Source organism: Arthroderma uncinatum, assembly GCF_011692745.1.
Source record: "Arthroderma uncinatum strain CBS 119779 chromosome Unknown scaffold4, whole genome shotgun sequence".
Lineage (NCBI taxonomy): Eukaryota > Fungi > Ascomycota > Eurotiomycetes > Onygenales > Arthrodermataceae > Arthroderma > Arthroderma uncinatum.
The window spans coordinates 208,372-222,092 of record NW_022983866.1 but is presented as its reverse complement, the minus strand read 5'-3'; the positions used below and the strand labels follow the sequence as shown (position 1 = coordinate 222,092).

The window sequence follows — 13,721 nt, the reverse complement described above, 5'->3', positions numbered from 1 at the left end:
TAATGTTCCCTCGCCCATCGTTGCCCATTCGGCTGTCAACCCGGCGCAGATAACGGAGTAATCCGTGCCCTTGACTGGGCTGAAGCTGTCACCATCCCAACGTCCATGCCCATGCCCATCACAGTCTCTTTTTTGCCTTTCTGTTTCATTCTTCAAGCCCAGTTCCCCGGAGAATTTCCCCATTATACTTTCCTTTTCCCTCTCCCCCTTCTTTCCCGTTTTTCCATATTCCCACCTGCATTTCAGTATGGGCCGCTCTGGTGCTTTGCCGCTGACGCTAACGACGATCACTTCCCTCTCGGCAGTTCCCAAATATATTTTCTACATCGATGGCACAGACTTCCCGAAGACCGCTAGTGGCAAGATACAGAAGTTCAAGCTCCGTGAACGTGCAATTGAGCTGCTCGAGGAGAAGCACTGAACTTGAAACAACCTCAGGCGGCTCGAGAGAAGGTCAGACGTGGTTAGGTCGTGTCGAGAAACGTGGAAGGAAAGGGATGTTTCTACTGGATATACTCATTCTCCATATGAGTGAATAATGATCCCCCTCCCTCCTGCTCTGTTGCCTTGTCCCTCCCCCCGCGATCTATTTGTTTATATTATCCAATATACCGTCATCTATACAGAACCAGCTGGTATTCTTACATGTATAGTTGACGGTATGGGTGTTCGCAAATTTTGACATTTTTTGAGCAAAATCTCGTATTTCCCTGTTTGTACATGCTCGTATATGTGCACATAACTTTGAAAGTTACCGTCGAGCGTAGGACATAACCATCTAGATGCGGCACATCATCGCCCAAACGAGCCACGTCCATGACATGGCCTCAAGGTAGAGCAGGCACAGCAGGGCACCGCAGGGCAGGATAAGGCCGGATAGCTCTGCCCAACGGCCACCGACATGCATGGAACAATGCAGATGTCAGCAACCAGCAACCAGCAGCCAGCAGCCAGCAAGGTCAGGCCAGGTCCAATCTATCGACGAGCCGAGCTATGCGACAGAGCCAGAATTAAGCATCCGTCCGTGGGATGCATGCATTGAACTGAGGCGAGCTTGACGCTGTCTCATCTCCTCCCTCTAGTCATAGCGGTCATCGGCTGAACTTTCAGATACATACGGAGTACCTGTTTGCCGTTGACGGCGTCCTACATCCTGAACGATATATATAGCCCAGGCTGAAAGCAGGTAATGTATACTGCGTACACTTGGAAGGGGCTGTCGCCATCGTCATCGCCACTCGCTTCCTTCGACACGAGGGTCAGCTGTATAAGCCACCATCCTGCCTGCCTGCGCGGTGCCAGGCGCCAGCAAGTCGCTCGAACGGAGTTGACATCAAGTAATCGAATCTATTTCCTGTCGACACTGCTAGGGCGGCTGATTACGGGGGCGTATGTAGGTCCCTAACATTAGTTGAGTGTGTATCAGATGACATCCCGGACCTTCGTCCCCAGGCCGTGCTCTTCCTGGCCATCTCGATAGGTCGACTTCGCTCTCGGGAAGCAGAGGCGGTATTAGACTTTCGACTCCAGATCTGCGTTGCTCTCGAAGTCTTCCTCCATCTATATCTTTATACTCCGTATCTTTATATCTTTATATCATGTTGCTGTTCTTGTTGTTCATGTTGTTGTTCATGTTATGTTGTTGTTGTTGTTTTCGGACGAGAGACGCACGGTCCGCGGAAAAGCCCCTGCCCACCTCCGCAAAAGCAGCACCAACCCCCACTAATAGCGGCAACCGGATGTCCCAAAGCGGCTAGGGCAAGGGCAAGGGCAAGGGCAAGGAGCACAGGGTCCGAGCTTCTCCACCCTGCATGACATGCTTATGTAACCTGCAGGGTATATAAATAGGATACTCCATACATTAGTCTGGAATAGGATGAAATAGCGAGAAAGCCGGAGAAAAGAAAAGAGACCAGGGAGAACCTTAACCGGGGGGAATTTTGTGCATGCCGCGTTTGGCGCTGTTGATTTAAATGGTCGGGCCCTCGCCTCGCACGCTTGGGACTGGCTCCCATGACAGCTAGCCACGGATGGATGGTCGAAGCATGGGAGACTCGGGTTTTTAATTTATCCAGTCCAGTCCAGTCCAGCGTAGTCGTCTTATCAGTACTATTATTGTGCTCACTGTGCCGCTTGCGCGATTTAACCTCCTACACGGCCCCTTCATCTCCCAACGTACGTATAACGGCCGTGGACGCCTAAGCCTACAACACTCGATCGGTATATGCAAGTGCTCGATGCTGCGTGCTTGGCACATGAGATCTCCCACCAACTTCGTCTTCTTCATCATCTTCAACTTCTTCAACTTCAACTTCCTACGAAGAGGCCTGTCGTATCGGGCTAAAACCGTGCACGTTCTCGTCCTCATCGGCGATATTCTGAGCACGCCCTTGCCATGTACCTTGCCATAGTAGAGCAGGCGGGGAGGTACTTGTGGCAGGCCGGAGAATACCTGCGGGTGTGGCCAAGGTTCCGCGCTATCCAGGGAAGCTTTCTGGAACTTACGTGTATGGTCATTACGGGGTTATCTTACATAACTTACAGGATATGGCAGTGATACAGTCATGATACGCAATTAAATACGGGTAACTACTAAAGCGGCGACGGATGGAGACCGAAGAAGAAGCAAGAAAGATGCTGGGGTATCCCCATGGGACATCTTGCTCTTCACTCTTCACTCTTTGCTGCGTAACTCTTGCTGTAATTCTTGCTGTAACTCCTCGGATGCATCTCTTGTATGTTCTTCTCTTGGTTCTCTTGGTTGTCTTGTTGTCCATGGTTCTTGGTTGTCTTCTTATGTTCTTGGTTCTGGTAGTCCATGGTTGCTATGTCGGCAGCACCGAGTCCGTCTCGCCCGACTGCAACAGTTCCATCAAAGGTAACCAGATCGGAGCCATCCACACTGCTCATGGCATCTGCTCTCTAAACTGGCGTCATCTTCCATCGTCTCGGGGCCAGCGCCACATCACGTGTTTTGCCTATCTTGCCGGTCATCTTCATCCATGGCTGGTAGCGATGTCAGGAGTGGCGGTAGTCTAGCAGACAGGGATAGGCAAGGTGAAGGCCGTCGCACAGGTGGTACATGGTAGCCATGGCAGCCATGGCTTCCATGCTGCTGGCTTCGGCCGGGCGCACAGGCGTTGATAGGCCGGCCTATATGATGTGTTCATATGGCTATGGATGCTGCCCATGGAGACCGTTGTCGAGTCGGTGTCATGGCTCACCGATGATGGAGATGGACAGGTCCTCGCCTCCGATCATCCCTCGGGCGTAGAAGCAGGCATGCCAACAACCAGGGCAAACGGATGGCAGACAGGGCAAAGGGTACGTATTCAGGTTGATGGATTAGGTAGAATTAGGCAGCGGGCCGACATCCCAACGTCCCATCATCCCCTTTGTCGGAAGTTTTTCTCGCTATCCCCAGTCACCGCAAATATCGACATACGTACGCCTTTGTTGCCGACAATAGCCAAACCTCCTTACCTCTCCTACGTTTCAGATTGCACGGCAGAGTAATCACCGTAACCAAGGCGATGCTGATGTCTCGAACCATGCCGTGCTGACTAGGCTTCCCTCCCTCCCCCTTCCATGCCTTGTCCATCAAGTGGCCGGCCCAGCCCGTCAGCCGTTCGCAGTGACATGGTGATTAAGGGGTGAGAAGAGACTATACTTAAGCACTATCGATGGACTCGGTATGCGCCATTTAATTATTTCTCCGCCTCTGCGCTTGACATGGCGGTCGCTGAATGGATGGGCCCCCTTGCTGGAGACGTTTTCCGGGCACCGCATGGCCATGGATGCATGTTCTGAAACCTTCTGCGTGCGCAACATATTACCAATAATAGTGCAGTGCACTAGGCCGTCAGTGCGTGCTTTTGTCGGCCGGGGCTGAAAAAAATTCGACCTGCACGCACGTAGAAGCGGTCGTTGGTCTTGTGAGCAGCACCACCAGCCAGCCAGCCAGCCAGCAGCCCATTCGTATCGGCAGGCAGCTATCCATAGTTATCCGTGTGGTAGCTCACCGAAAGAGCTTATCGCGATCCTCTTGTCCAACGTTCCCCAGAAAGAAAAAAGCATTGCAATTCGGGCTGGCAGAGGCCGCTTTCTTACCGAGACGCCTAGTTCGAGCTTGTTTCTTGTTTTGGGTGCTGTCGTGTGTCAGCGGCTGTCTATCGGTCGGGAAGTAAGGGGAGGAGAGTCAAAGGGTACGCCAAACAGAGAGATGAGAAAAGTAAGCAACTCTGCAGTTTCTTTTGCTCTGCTTCCCGTTGAATACGAGACTATGCAGAAGCTTGACTGCAATTGACTTGTCCGCGTCCCGTGCCTCTGTCATGGATTCTTCTTCTTTTTCTTCTTTCTTCTTGTCTCGCCTCGTCTTTCTTCTTTCTTCTTATTGTATTGCTTGTGTGCTTCTTATTGTCTTCTTGTAGTCAGTAGATTGGTGTTGATGTTTGGTGCATGCATCATGCACGTATGTAACAAGCATCCCAACCCGGCCAGTCACTGGGCCCGAGTGTCTTTTTCATCTCCCTCTGTCTTGGCCGGCTGGGGAATTTCGAAAGGAACTGGCGGCTAGCTAGTTAATTGATCGCAACATGTCCAGTGGCCGATTGAAGGAAGCAAGCACGCGACCCTCTCTTCTCTCTCTTATCCCGTCTCATATACCGAGTCCTCTCCTCCGTATACCAGGTTGATATGTCCATCCCCTATATCGGAATGTCCATAGTGCTAGGGTGTAGACCAGCCAGTCGGGGTGTTTTGACGGGCGTCTGTGTGCTCGAGGATACAGCCGGAAGAAGGGCGAGGGACCAGGGCGAGTTCTCCAGCAAACCCGTCGCCGAATCAGCGTCCTCCCTGCAGCGACCCAATAGACGTCCCCCCTCCACGATTTTTATGTTCAGGAATCGGCGGCTGCTGGGAAATTCGCGACAAGTCGAATAGAAGAGCAAGGCCGCCCGTCCTTGCTTTACATTCTAGTGCCAACTCTGTCGCCTCGCATGGCAGACCTCGTTACCCCAGCAAACAGCCACCATGCTGTACGCAGTAATGGTGTAGTATAGACGGCCCGGGATACCAGAAGGGGCAGAAGGGGTTTCGAGGATAAACCTTCGGCACCGGTTCCCGTCGAGCACGCAAGACGCAGTCCTCGCGGTCTAACGAGAAGCCCGCGCGGATGGTTTGTCTTATCCTCCGCGACATGGGCAGGGTTGGCAAAGCCTATCGCCCTATAAAACACGAAAGCCACCATCTCCATACTCCATAACTCCATAACACTCCATCTCGTAGTTAAGATAGTTGTGGTTGATGCTGATGTGATGTGATGTTGATATCGATATTGATGTGGCCGACTCCTGATCTTCAGCCAAGCAGGACTATGTAGACTGGGCAGTCGCAGTATTTGCTGGGCCTGGCGATGTGGCCGTTACAGGCTTGGCTGGCGACAACAACAGACACATATTTCTGATGATGCTGTGCTGGCTCTGGTGGTTTCTTTTTCAGCGATTGACGGCAGTTGAGCTCTCCGTAAACAGTCAACTGTATATACGAGCTTTTAAAAAGAAAGAGTCAACCATTCCCTATACCACCACTCACCCTTATCTCTCACACTCACCTATCCCTACCTCTCCCCTATCCCCTATCTCACTAACATCCCATCTCTATATCATCATCTCACCATCATCTCGTCGTGTCATCGTCGTGTCGTGTCATATCACCGTATCATCGTACCGTACGTATATGACATCACTCGCCGTCTGCCCGCGGTATTTGTTTTTCAAGTGTGGAGGATTTTCCACCCAAAACTTAGCCCGTTTCTTTTTTTTGCTGCTGTTTTTTTCTTCTTCTTCCGGCTGGTCGGTTTCGATACGGTATCAACTCAAGGCGTCCCCACGTACGGGCCATACACCGGCAAGGCACTTTCTTGCCGTGCCTCGGCTTTTCTTGGTGTGTGCTGGGCGTATACTTGCTGTTTTATGCTGTTTTATGGGCGTATCGTCCATATTTGCAGTACGGGGTAGTACGGCGGTTTTTTGCATACGGGGCTCTTCGGTACGGGCGATACAAAGATTTTGCTTGCTTGGCCCTCCCCCCTTCTGCTTCTTCCGTTTATACTCCTCCCTCTTCTTCTTTAGACGTCCTCCTCCTCCTCTTCTTCTTCTTCTTCTCTCTCTTCAAGACTCTCCTCTCCTCACCTCACTCTCACACTTGACACTTGACTCTAGTCATCACTGTCCACACCATCATTGTCCTACTGCCGTCAACCACATGCATCTGGCCTTTGTCTGATGGGTTCGCTATCCGGTCCCAGTTTCTTTCCACGTCCAGTCTCTGCTTCGGCTCTGCGTCTCCTACACGCTCCGTCTGGCCGCTTCAGCTCGCTCCAGAGAGATTAGCCTCATCAACTCCATCCATCATCAAAGACACCATCATCAAGACACCAAAGTCATCATCACCAGACATCACAAAGACGTCAAGGCATCAGCAACAAGACCACAATTGGCCATATCAACAGCAAAGATTGCAAGGAAGATTGCAAGGGAGTGAAAAACTTATCTGAGCATAACTCGGTGTAGACAGTTCACGTTCCTGTTCGATCACCACCTCCAGCAGGGCTCATCCCAGCACCCTCGACGATCATGGCCACCACCGCTGTCGTCAACCTTTCGCCCTGGCCCAGCCAAAGCCAGACTGATAAAAACGAGCAGCCACAGCCGCAGCAGCAGCAGCAGCAGCAGCAGCACCAGGAGGAAGAAGTTAAACACCCTGCTCCGGCCCTCGAGGTAAAAACTCCAGCACGGCCCACGATCGACCTGCCGGAGAGTATTCGCGGCTCAGACCTGCCAGAGGTCATCCACGAAGAAGAAGAAGAGTCTGCCACCGAGCCCTCCGAGCCGGTCACCCCGACCAGCGTCTCACATCACCCCTTCCACAGCCATCATCCTCGCATCGACCCGCCCAGCAGAGATCCGGTCGTCGACGTCCACGCCAACCCTGTCGAGGTGCTCAAGAGGCCGATCATCGTAAATACCGAACCCACGCCCCCATCAACGCCCGCCAAACCTTCCACTGCGGCGGTTCCTATTTCTCCCCCTACTACTTCTTCTGCTCAGACTGCTCCAGTTCCAATTCCTCAGCAGCGTCCTACCACTTCAGCCTCGAATTCACAGCGTTCTTCCCCGCTGAGAAAGGCATCCAAATCCATCAAGGGTATGTTTAGACGCCCAAGTACTTCCTCCGAAGCCATGGCGCCACCACCAACCCCGATCAGCGGCTCGGACCCTCGAAAACTATCTCTCAATCTCTTCCAGCCGTCCAACCGCAAGGGATCCGTCTCCTCCACAAACCAACACTCTCCAACTTCTTCTCGCTCGAATTCTCCCCAGTCGCCTTCTTCTCCATCCAGCACTCTCCATGGAGGCCAGAACCCCATGCTTCTCGGCGTCTCGCCAGCCGCAGAGGGCCCCTTCGCTCCCAAACGACCTAACCGCTCATCCACCGGCCTCAGCCTCCGTGAACGAAGCAGGGTCATGTTCGGAGCCACGCCTCGACCCCAGCGTGACGAGGACCCCCGTATCCGCTCTCCAAGCCTAGGTGACGTCCAAAACCAGCCCGAGCGACCCGGATTCTCTATCCCTGCAGTCTCTGGCGCTGGCCTCAAGGCTCGCCGCATGAGCACCAGCCTGCCCGACGACTTTTCCGTCAGCACCTGTTTACTTGGCGATGAGTACACCAACAGCAGCAAAATGCCCGGAAAGAGAGGTAAAGAGATCGGCCGTGGAGCCACTGCAACCGTCAAGATTATGTGTCGCAAGGGAAGCAGTAAATCCGAGTTGTTCGCAGTCAAGGAGTTCCGCAAATGTGGCTCAAAGGAAGACAAACTCGAATACGAGCAGAAAGTGAAATCGGAGTTCTCCATCGCCCAGTCCCTCCACCACCCGAACATCGTCGAATCCTTCCGTCTCTGCACCCACAACGGGCGATACAACCATGTCATGGAATACTGCTCGTACGGCGAACTCTTCTCGCTCGTGCAGAAGAACTATCTCACTCCAAAGGACAACCAGTGTTTCTTCAAGCAGATCGTTCGTGGTGTCGCTCACCTGCACGAAAATGGTATCGCCCACCGTGACATCAAGCTTGAGAACCTCCTCCTCTCAGACGACGGATACATCAAGATAACCGACTTTGGCGTCTCAGAGGTCTTCTCTGGTCTTCACCCTGGCCTTCGCAGCTCCGGAGGCGAATGCGGTAAGGAGATGGGCGACCTTCGTCTCTCTTCACCCGGTATCTGCGGTTCCCTGCCATACATCGCGCCCGAAGTCCTGGCCAAAAAGGCAAGCTATGATCCTCGTCCGCTCGACGTCTGGTCCTGCGCCGTCGTCTACCTCACCCTCCACTTCCGCGGCAACCTCTGGCCCACTGCCAACGCCGAACACGCCAACTATTCCCGCTTCATCAACGGCTGGGAAAAGTTCCTTGCCACCTCGCCCACCGGCGTTCCAAGCGACGACAAACTCCCTTCCTGCGGACCCGCGTTCAAGCAGATCGGTAACAGAAACTTCAAGACCCTTCTCTTGAAGATGTTGCATCCCGACCCTTCGAAACGCGCCACCATCGCCGAGGTTATCGGCGATCGCTTCATGAAGTCTGTCGAATGCTGCTCACCAGAGGCTGGCAAGAAAGGCGTAGAGTCTCAAGAACGCGGTGGCATTGATGTCACCAACAAGGGAAGTTCTCGACTCGCCAGCAAGATGGTTGTGCAGAAGATTCACCATCATTTCCCGCCTCAGAAGAAATACCTGCCTCAGTACCGCTTTGATATGGGTGATGGCTATTAATCATCGCGCTGCCACTGCACGCCCGATCAAGAATACGTTTTTCCTTTATCTCAACTTTTCCTATCTTCACCATACACATACAAAGGGAGGCTTTCTGTTTATGCTCATGTTTGCTCATCACGATTGCATCGGGGGTCCAATTTCCTATCATCATCATCATTCCATCCTTCTCTAGCCCTTTTAATCCTCACTGAAAAGATTGTCCTTTTGCCTTCTCTTTTCCCCTTGCCCTGAGGCTTTCTATCATCAACATTCCTTTTTCAAGCGTACATAAATAACGGCCCCCAATTCCTTTCCTTCTTACCTTTTCCACCTTTGAACTTTCCACCTTTTGCTTTAACCGGTTGGTTGGCCTTTTTGTTTCTGTGTGAATATCCCAACTTGCTAAATTGTTCTTCTAAACTGGCGTTGTTTAATATACTCTCCCCGAGCGAGGGTTGAGAGTTCTCTCGTTTCCTTTTTCTCTTTACTTCTCTTTCTTTTCCTGTCCTCCGTGTCTAGCTGATTGTTTGATTGCGATTACATGGTATGGTGACTTGAAAAAAAAAAACACACTTTTGATAACAAAACCTTTGAAAAACCTGTCTGTTTAGGATTAATGTTTGTGTCTTGTTTTAATATTAACGTCAATGGATTGATTGTTGGGTTACTACCACCACCACTACTATACTTGTTGCCTTTCCTTACGATAATGCTGTCTTTCCTTTCTATACACGGGCTTGTTTCTGGTCAACTGCTATACTAAGCTACTGCTGCGAGGCATTGAATGAGATACATTACCATTGGCTACATGACTTTGCCTGTACACTGCATAGTGTTGTACTCGATATGTGCTCTGATATGATCAGTGGCGTCTCTTCCCCTGGCAACCCTCGTGCCCCTATGAACTGTGCAATGCCTGCCCTTAACAGGCCAACTATCACCCTCGCATCTCGATATCTTCCATCTCCATCGTCGCACTACAACCTACGCCCTCTTGGCAACGGCTCTTCTACTACCTCGAAACATATAACTCGGAACATCCGTCTCTGTGTCTTACATGCTGCCAGGTCAGCTTGATCACTTGTCCAGATATCACCTCTTGGCGGTGTATGTCTGCTGGCCAGCTATTTACGGTTCCCTTCATCTCGTCGCGGACCAGTTCACAACCAGCCAACAAGCCACCCATAGCCAACAGACCAGACCAGCCAACCCAGACCATCCAGCCAGCCTAATCCAGCCCAGCCTCTTACTGAATCAGCCTCACCTCTTGACTTTGCCGGTCATTTCCGAACACATCGACTCTCTTCGGCGCGTAAGTTATGCATCCATCCTCCGTCTCATATTTGTGCAATGCCACCAATACCTGCCGCAATGCCAACTCATACTATATGTCCCTCCGCCGTCGGCGCCAAGAGCGGACCAATCGCACCCTGCTGAAAACATTGGCGAGCTGATGATGAAGAGCCGATCGTGTCAAATACAGCACCCAGACGGGAGCACAGGGTATCAAATTTCACGCCCATCGAACCCGTCTCGTCGCCGAGATCCAGCTACGTAAGCCATACGCCATGCCAAGGGCGTTCGTTCTCGCAACAGCATGAAGGGAAGAGATGGATGAAATAAAAAATGAAATTTAAGACTGGCCAAGGTATCCACGTCTCAGAGAGGCTGATGATCTGAATGAACACATGAAAGAGGTCATTTGCGTATGCCTGTCTGTGGACATGTGTATGGGTTATGGATGCATGTAAGGTATGTAGGTGTATGGATCTGGGGTATGGATAAACCTCTCAGGTCTCGTTTGCCTTGTCAGATGGCCCAGCGGGCCAAGAAGGCTGAAGAACGAAGAAGCGGATATAGGATAGGGGGTAGAAAGGTCTTGTCTGTGTATCCGAATGAACTGGATTATCTGTTCTTGTTTTTTTTCTTTTCGCTGATACCTTGGCCTCCCCTTTTTTATTCTTTCTCTCTCTCGTTCGCTCGTTCGCTCGCTGCGAGATGAATGAAACGAGGCTTGTTTTTTTCTTTTCTTCTTCCTACCCTTTTTTTTTTAAGGTCGGTCGCATGAAACCAAACATATCAAGATCCATGATCTACACTAGGTAAGTATGATCTCCCTCTTCTCTCATCTTGGCTCTCTGGGCGGGCTTCGTTTGTCGCTCATCATCGACGTGCGACGCAGGAGGCAGTGCAGCGCCTACTATCGATACCAAGAGTGCGCAAGAATGCGCAACACCGCGGAGTATTGGCATGGCACGACATGGTCAGATATAGTCGGCGCGCAGGACTTTGCAGGCGACCGCCCACACGCCTTGTTACGGACGAGCCGGGAGAGAAAGAAAGGAGTCTCGACGCGCCCAATCGGTACGAACCACGACCAGATCGGGGCGATGCATGAAGAAGAAACGAAAGAATGATTGACGGTGCAGCATGTACGCCCCGCGAGCATAAGCATAAGTCAGCCAACTGCAGGCCCGCGATGGCCAAAAGCAGCCGTGACACGGCGGGAAAATCAGGAGGAAGGCGGGCTGCCAAGACGTGCCAAGCGGGTGGTATCTGGGGCTTGGCGCCGGGGCCTGAAGAAGGAGTGCCAAGGCTTTTCCGTGACCTGCGATGTAACCCGCCCGCCAAGGCCGCCTTCGAGAAGAAGCGAGCATCCTTTGCTTGGATACCTGGGTGATTTTCCTGTTGCACGCTCGTATGCAAAGATGGTATGCAGCCTGTATTTATGCAAGCTGCAGTTCGTACTCCGTATGTATGGAAGTATTGTACGTATGGACGTATGGATGTATGGACGTATGTAAAAAAGTATTGTATCTTACGCTGGTAGAGAGATACGGACGCTGTTTTAAGGAGTCAAGGGAATGGCCAAGATCGTTTATTCCGCTAATGGACATATATATTGTACAGTGGGCAGGCTCCTAGTATACAGCCAAAAGGAATGCAAAAGGGAAACAGAACAGTGGTATAGTAATACATTAAACCTCCACTTTGGTCGGGATCTTGACCTCTCCTCTCCTCCTGTCTGCGTGAGGCACGCCGTACCGTCGGCCAACACCCTTCACACCACGGCCGTCCAGCCCGGTAGTCTCGCGGCTAACAACGACGTCTCGGAACCGGAACTCAAAGCGGCCATTCTCAGGCTGAACCCGGGTTAACTGAGCGGCTTCTCGGGCCTTTTTCTTCTCCTTGCGGAGGGTCTCTTTCTCCATCTCGGCCTTTAGACGGTCATTGTAACGCTGGCTGCGCTTACGGGTCTCGCTAGGAAACTCGATCACGTCGTGCTCAAATGCAACGAGATGAGGATGGGGGATTCGAACATCCGCCGGCTGAAGAACTTGCTGCTCGTTCGCTCCTTTGCCGACCCTCTCTATGTTGTGAGGGGCCTGCGTTATCTTGGCGATGGCCTCGGGTGTGTTTCCGGGCACGTCGCGTTTGTCCTCAGTGACTTCGGGTGCTGCTGAGAATACTCGTGCAGCGTCAACGCGAGTGAACCTGCGGGATTCAGATACTGGGTAGAATATTTGAGGGTCGGTGAGTTTGTGAACTGGGAGATCATTGATCGGCTCATGACGACGTTGCAGCTCCCCCTTTTCGGCAAGTGGTGTGAGTGGGACCATTTGATGGATTGCACGGGCATATGGTAATGCGAGGGGTTTTTTCTGCATCCAGGTCAGTCTTCTGATTCAATTGAAGGGTGGTGTGTGACTTTGATCAAGTAGCGTATTGCAGGAGACTGCGTACATCTTTTCTTTCTCAGAGAGATATAATTTTAAATTGACTTAAGCATTCTCCCAGGGGAGTCATCAAGACTAATCGAAAAATTTACTCATCATAGAAAGAAGATAGCGATGCACGCTTCTTTTTTTTTTAGGGTATATGGTATAAACGCCAACGGGGAATATAACATACCTCGCTCCTCATCCTCTTCTCCAACTCAACCAACCTCACCACTGCTCCAATACGCCTCATATCAATCCCAAACGACACACTGACATGCCGAACGCTGTTTCCCTTAGTAACAACCTGCTCGTAGATCTCGTTCCGCAACTCTTCACTCAACACACTCTGACTATGAAAGGTCTGATTGAGAGGGAATGGCCTAAGATCTTCCATCCGCTCCGCGCTAATATCTTCGTCCTCGTTCTCGCCCTCGTTCTTTTCCTCGGCATCCTCACCTTCGAACCGCCTATGTCTCTCACGTCGTAAAACTCCCTTATCATCATAGGCGCTGACATAGTTTGTGCTTCCGGGCAGAGGGTTCCTGAACACCGAGCCAGGTCCCTTTAACCACCAGATCAGTTCCTGACGAAGACTCGGGCCAGCCTGGACTCTGGGTGTGGAACTGAACGCACGCGATTGAGGGAGAGACCGACATGGCGAGGATATAGACGACGAAGAGAGGGCGGTCGATGAGTTATATATTAAAGGAGATTGAGAGGAAGTAATCTGGCGCTGAGAGCTGAGGAGCCGTTGTGCGTTTCCTAATCGTGGAGGCATTGTGAGAGGTCAAAAAGACGGTATAAAGACACGGAAAAATGATAGAGGGTTCAGCAAACAAAACAGCTGAGCCCTCGCTGCGACTTTATATGCCTTTAATCAGCCAATGGGTTGGAAATGCTGGCTGTCGTAGCTGCTATCTGCTATACAGGGAGGAAAAAAGGCCAGAAGAAGTTTGCTCTCCCAGAAAATTCCGATGTTAGTGATCACGTGTTGAATATGATGACTAAGCTCACTAATTTCGAGCAGGCCGTGATAAGGCTTCAGTTCAGGGTCAAGAGAGTACGGACAAAAACACACCTTTGCTCGGTCTGAAGATTCACTGCTGGAGCATTGAAGACGAGTAGACACTATATACCCTGTCGGCCTCTGCGTCTGCATCCTCATTGCACAATATCCGAG

The 13,721-nt window shown here is 51.5% G+C and overlaps 2 protein-coding genes across 2 annotated transcripts; one reads left to right on the top strand and one right to left on the bottom strand.

The window, feature by feature from the left end:
- Positions 1-6,635: 6,635 nt before the first annotated feature.
- GIQ15_05433 (serine/threonine-protein kinase MST20) lies at positions 6,636-8,837 on the top strand (the record flags this gene model as incomplete). Its single annotated transcript, XM_033552850.1, has 1 exon — positions 6,636-8,837. One exon carries the CDS (start codon positions 6,636-6,638, stop codon positions 8,835-8,837), a length of 2,202 nt encoding a protein of 733 aa, XP_033403994.1.
- A 2,960-nt stretch (positions 8,838-11,797) lies between these two features.
- On the bottom strand, positions 11,798-13,319 carry GIQ15_05432 (uncharacterized protein; the record flags this gene model as incomplete). The annotated part of the gene is made up of 2 exons (XM_033552849.1): positions 11,798-12,481; positions 12,732-13,319. The coding sequence occupies 2 exons, from the start codon at positions 13,317-13,319 to the stop codon at positions 11,798-11,800; spliced, it is 1,272 nt and encodes a 423-aa protein (XP_033403993.1).
- Positions 13,320-13,721: the final 402 nt, after the last annotated feature.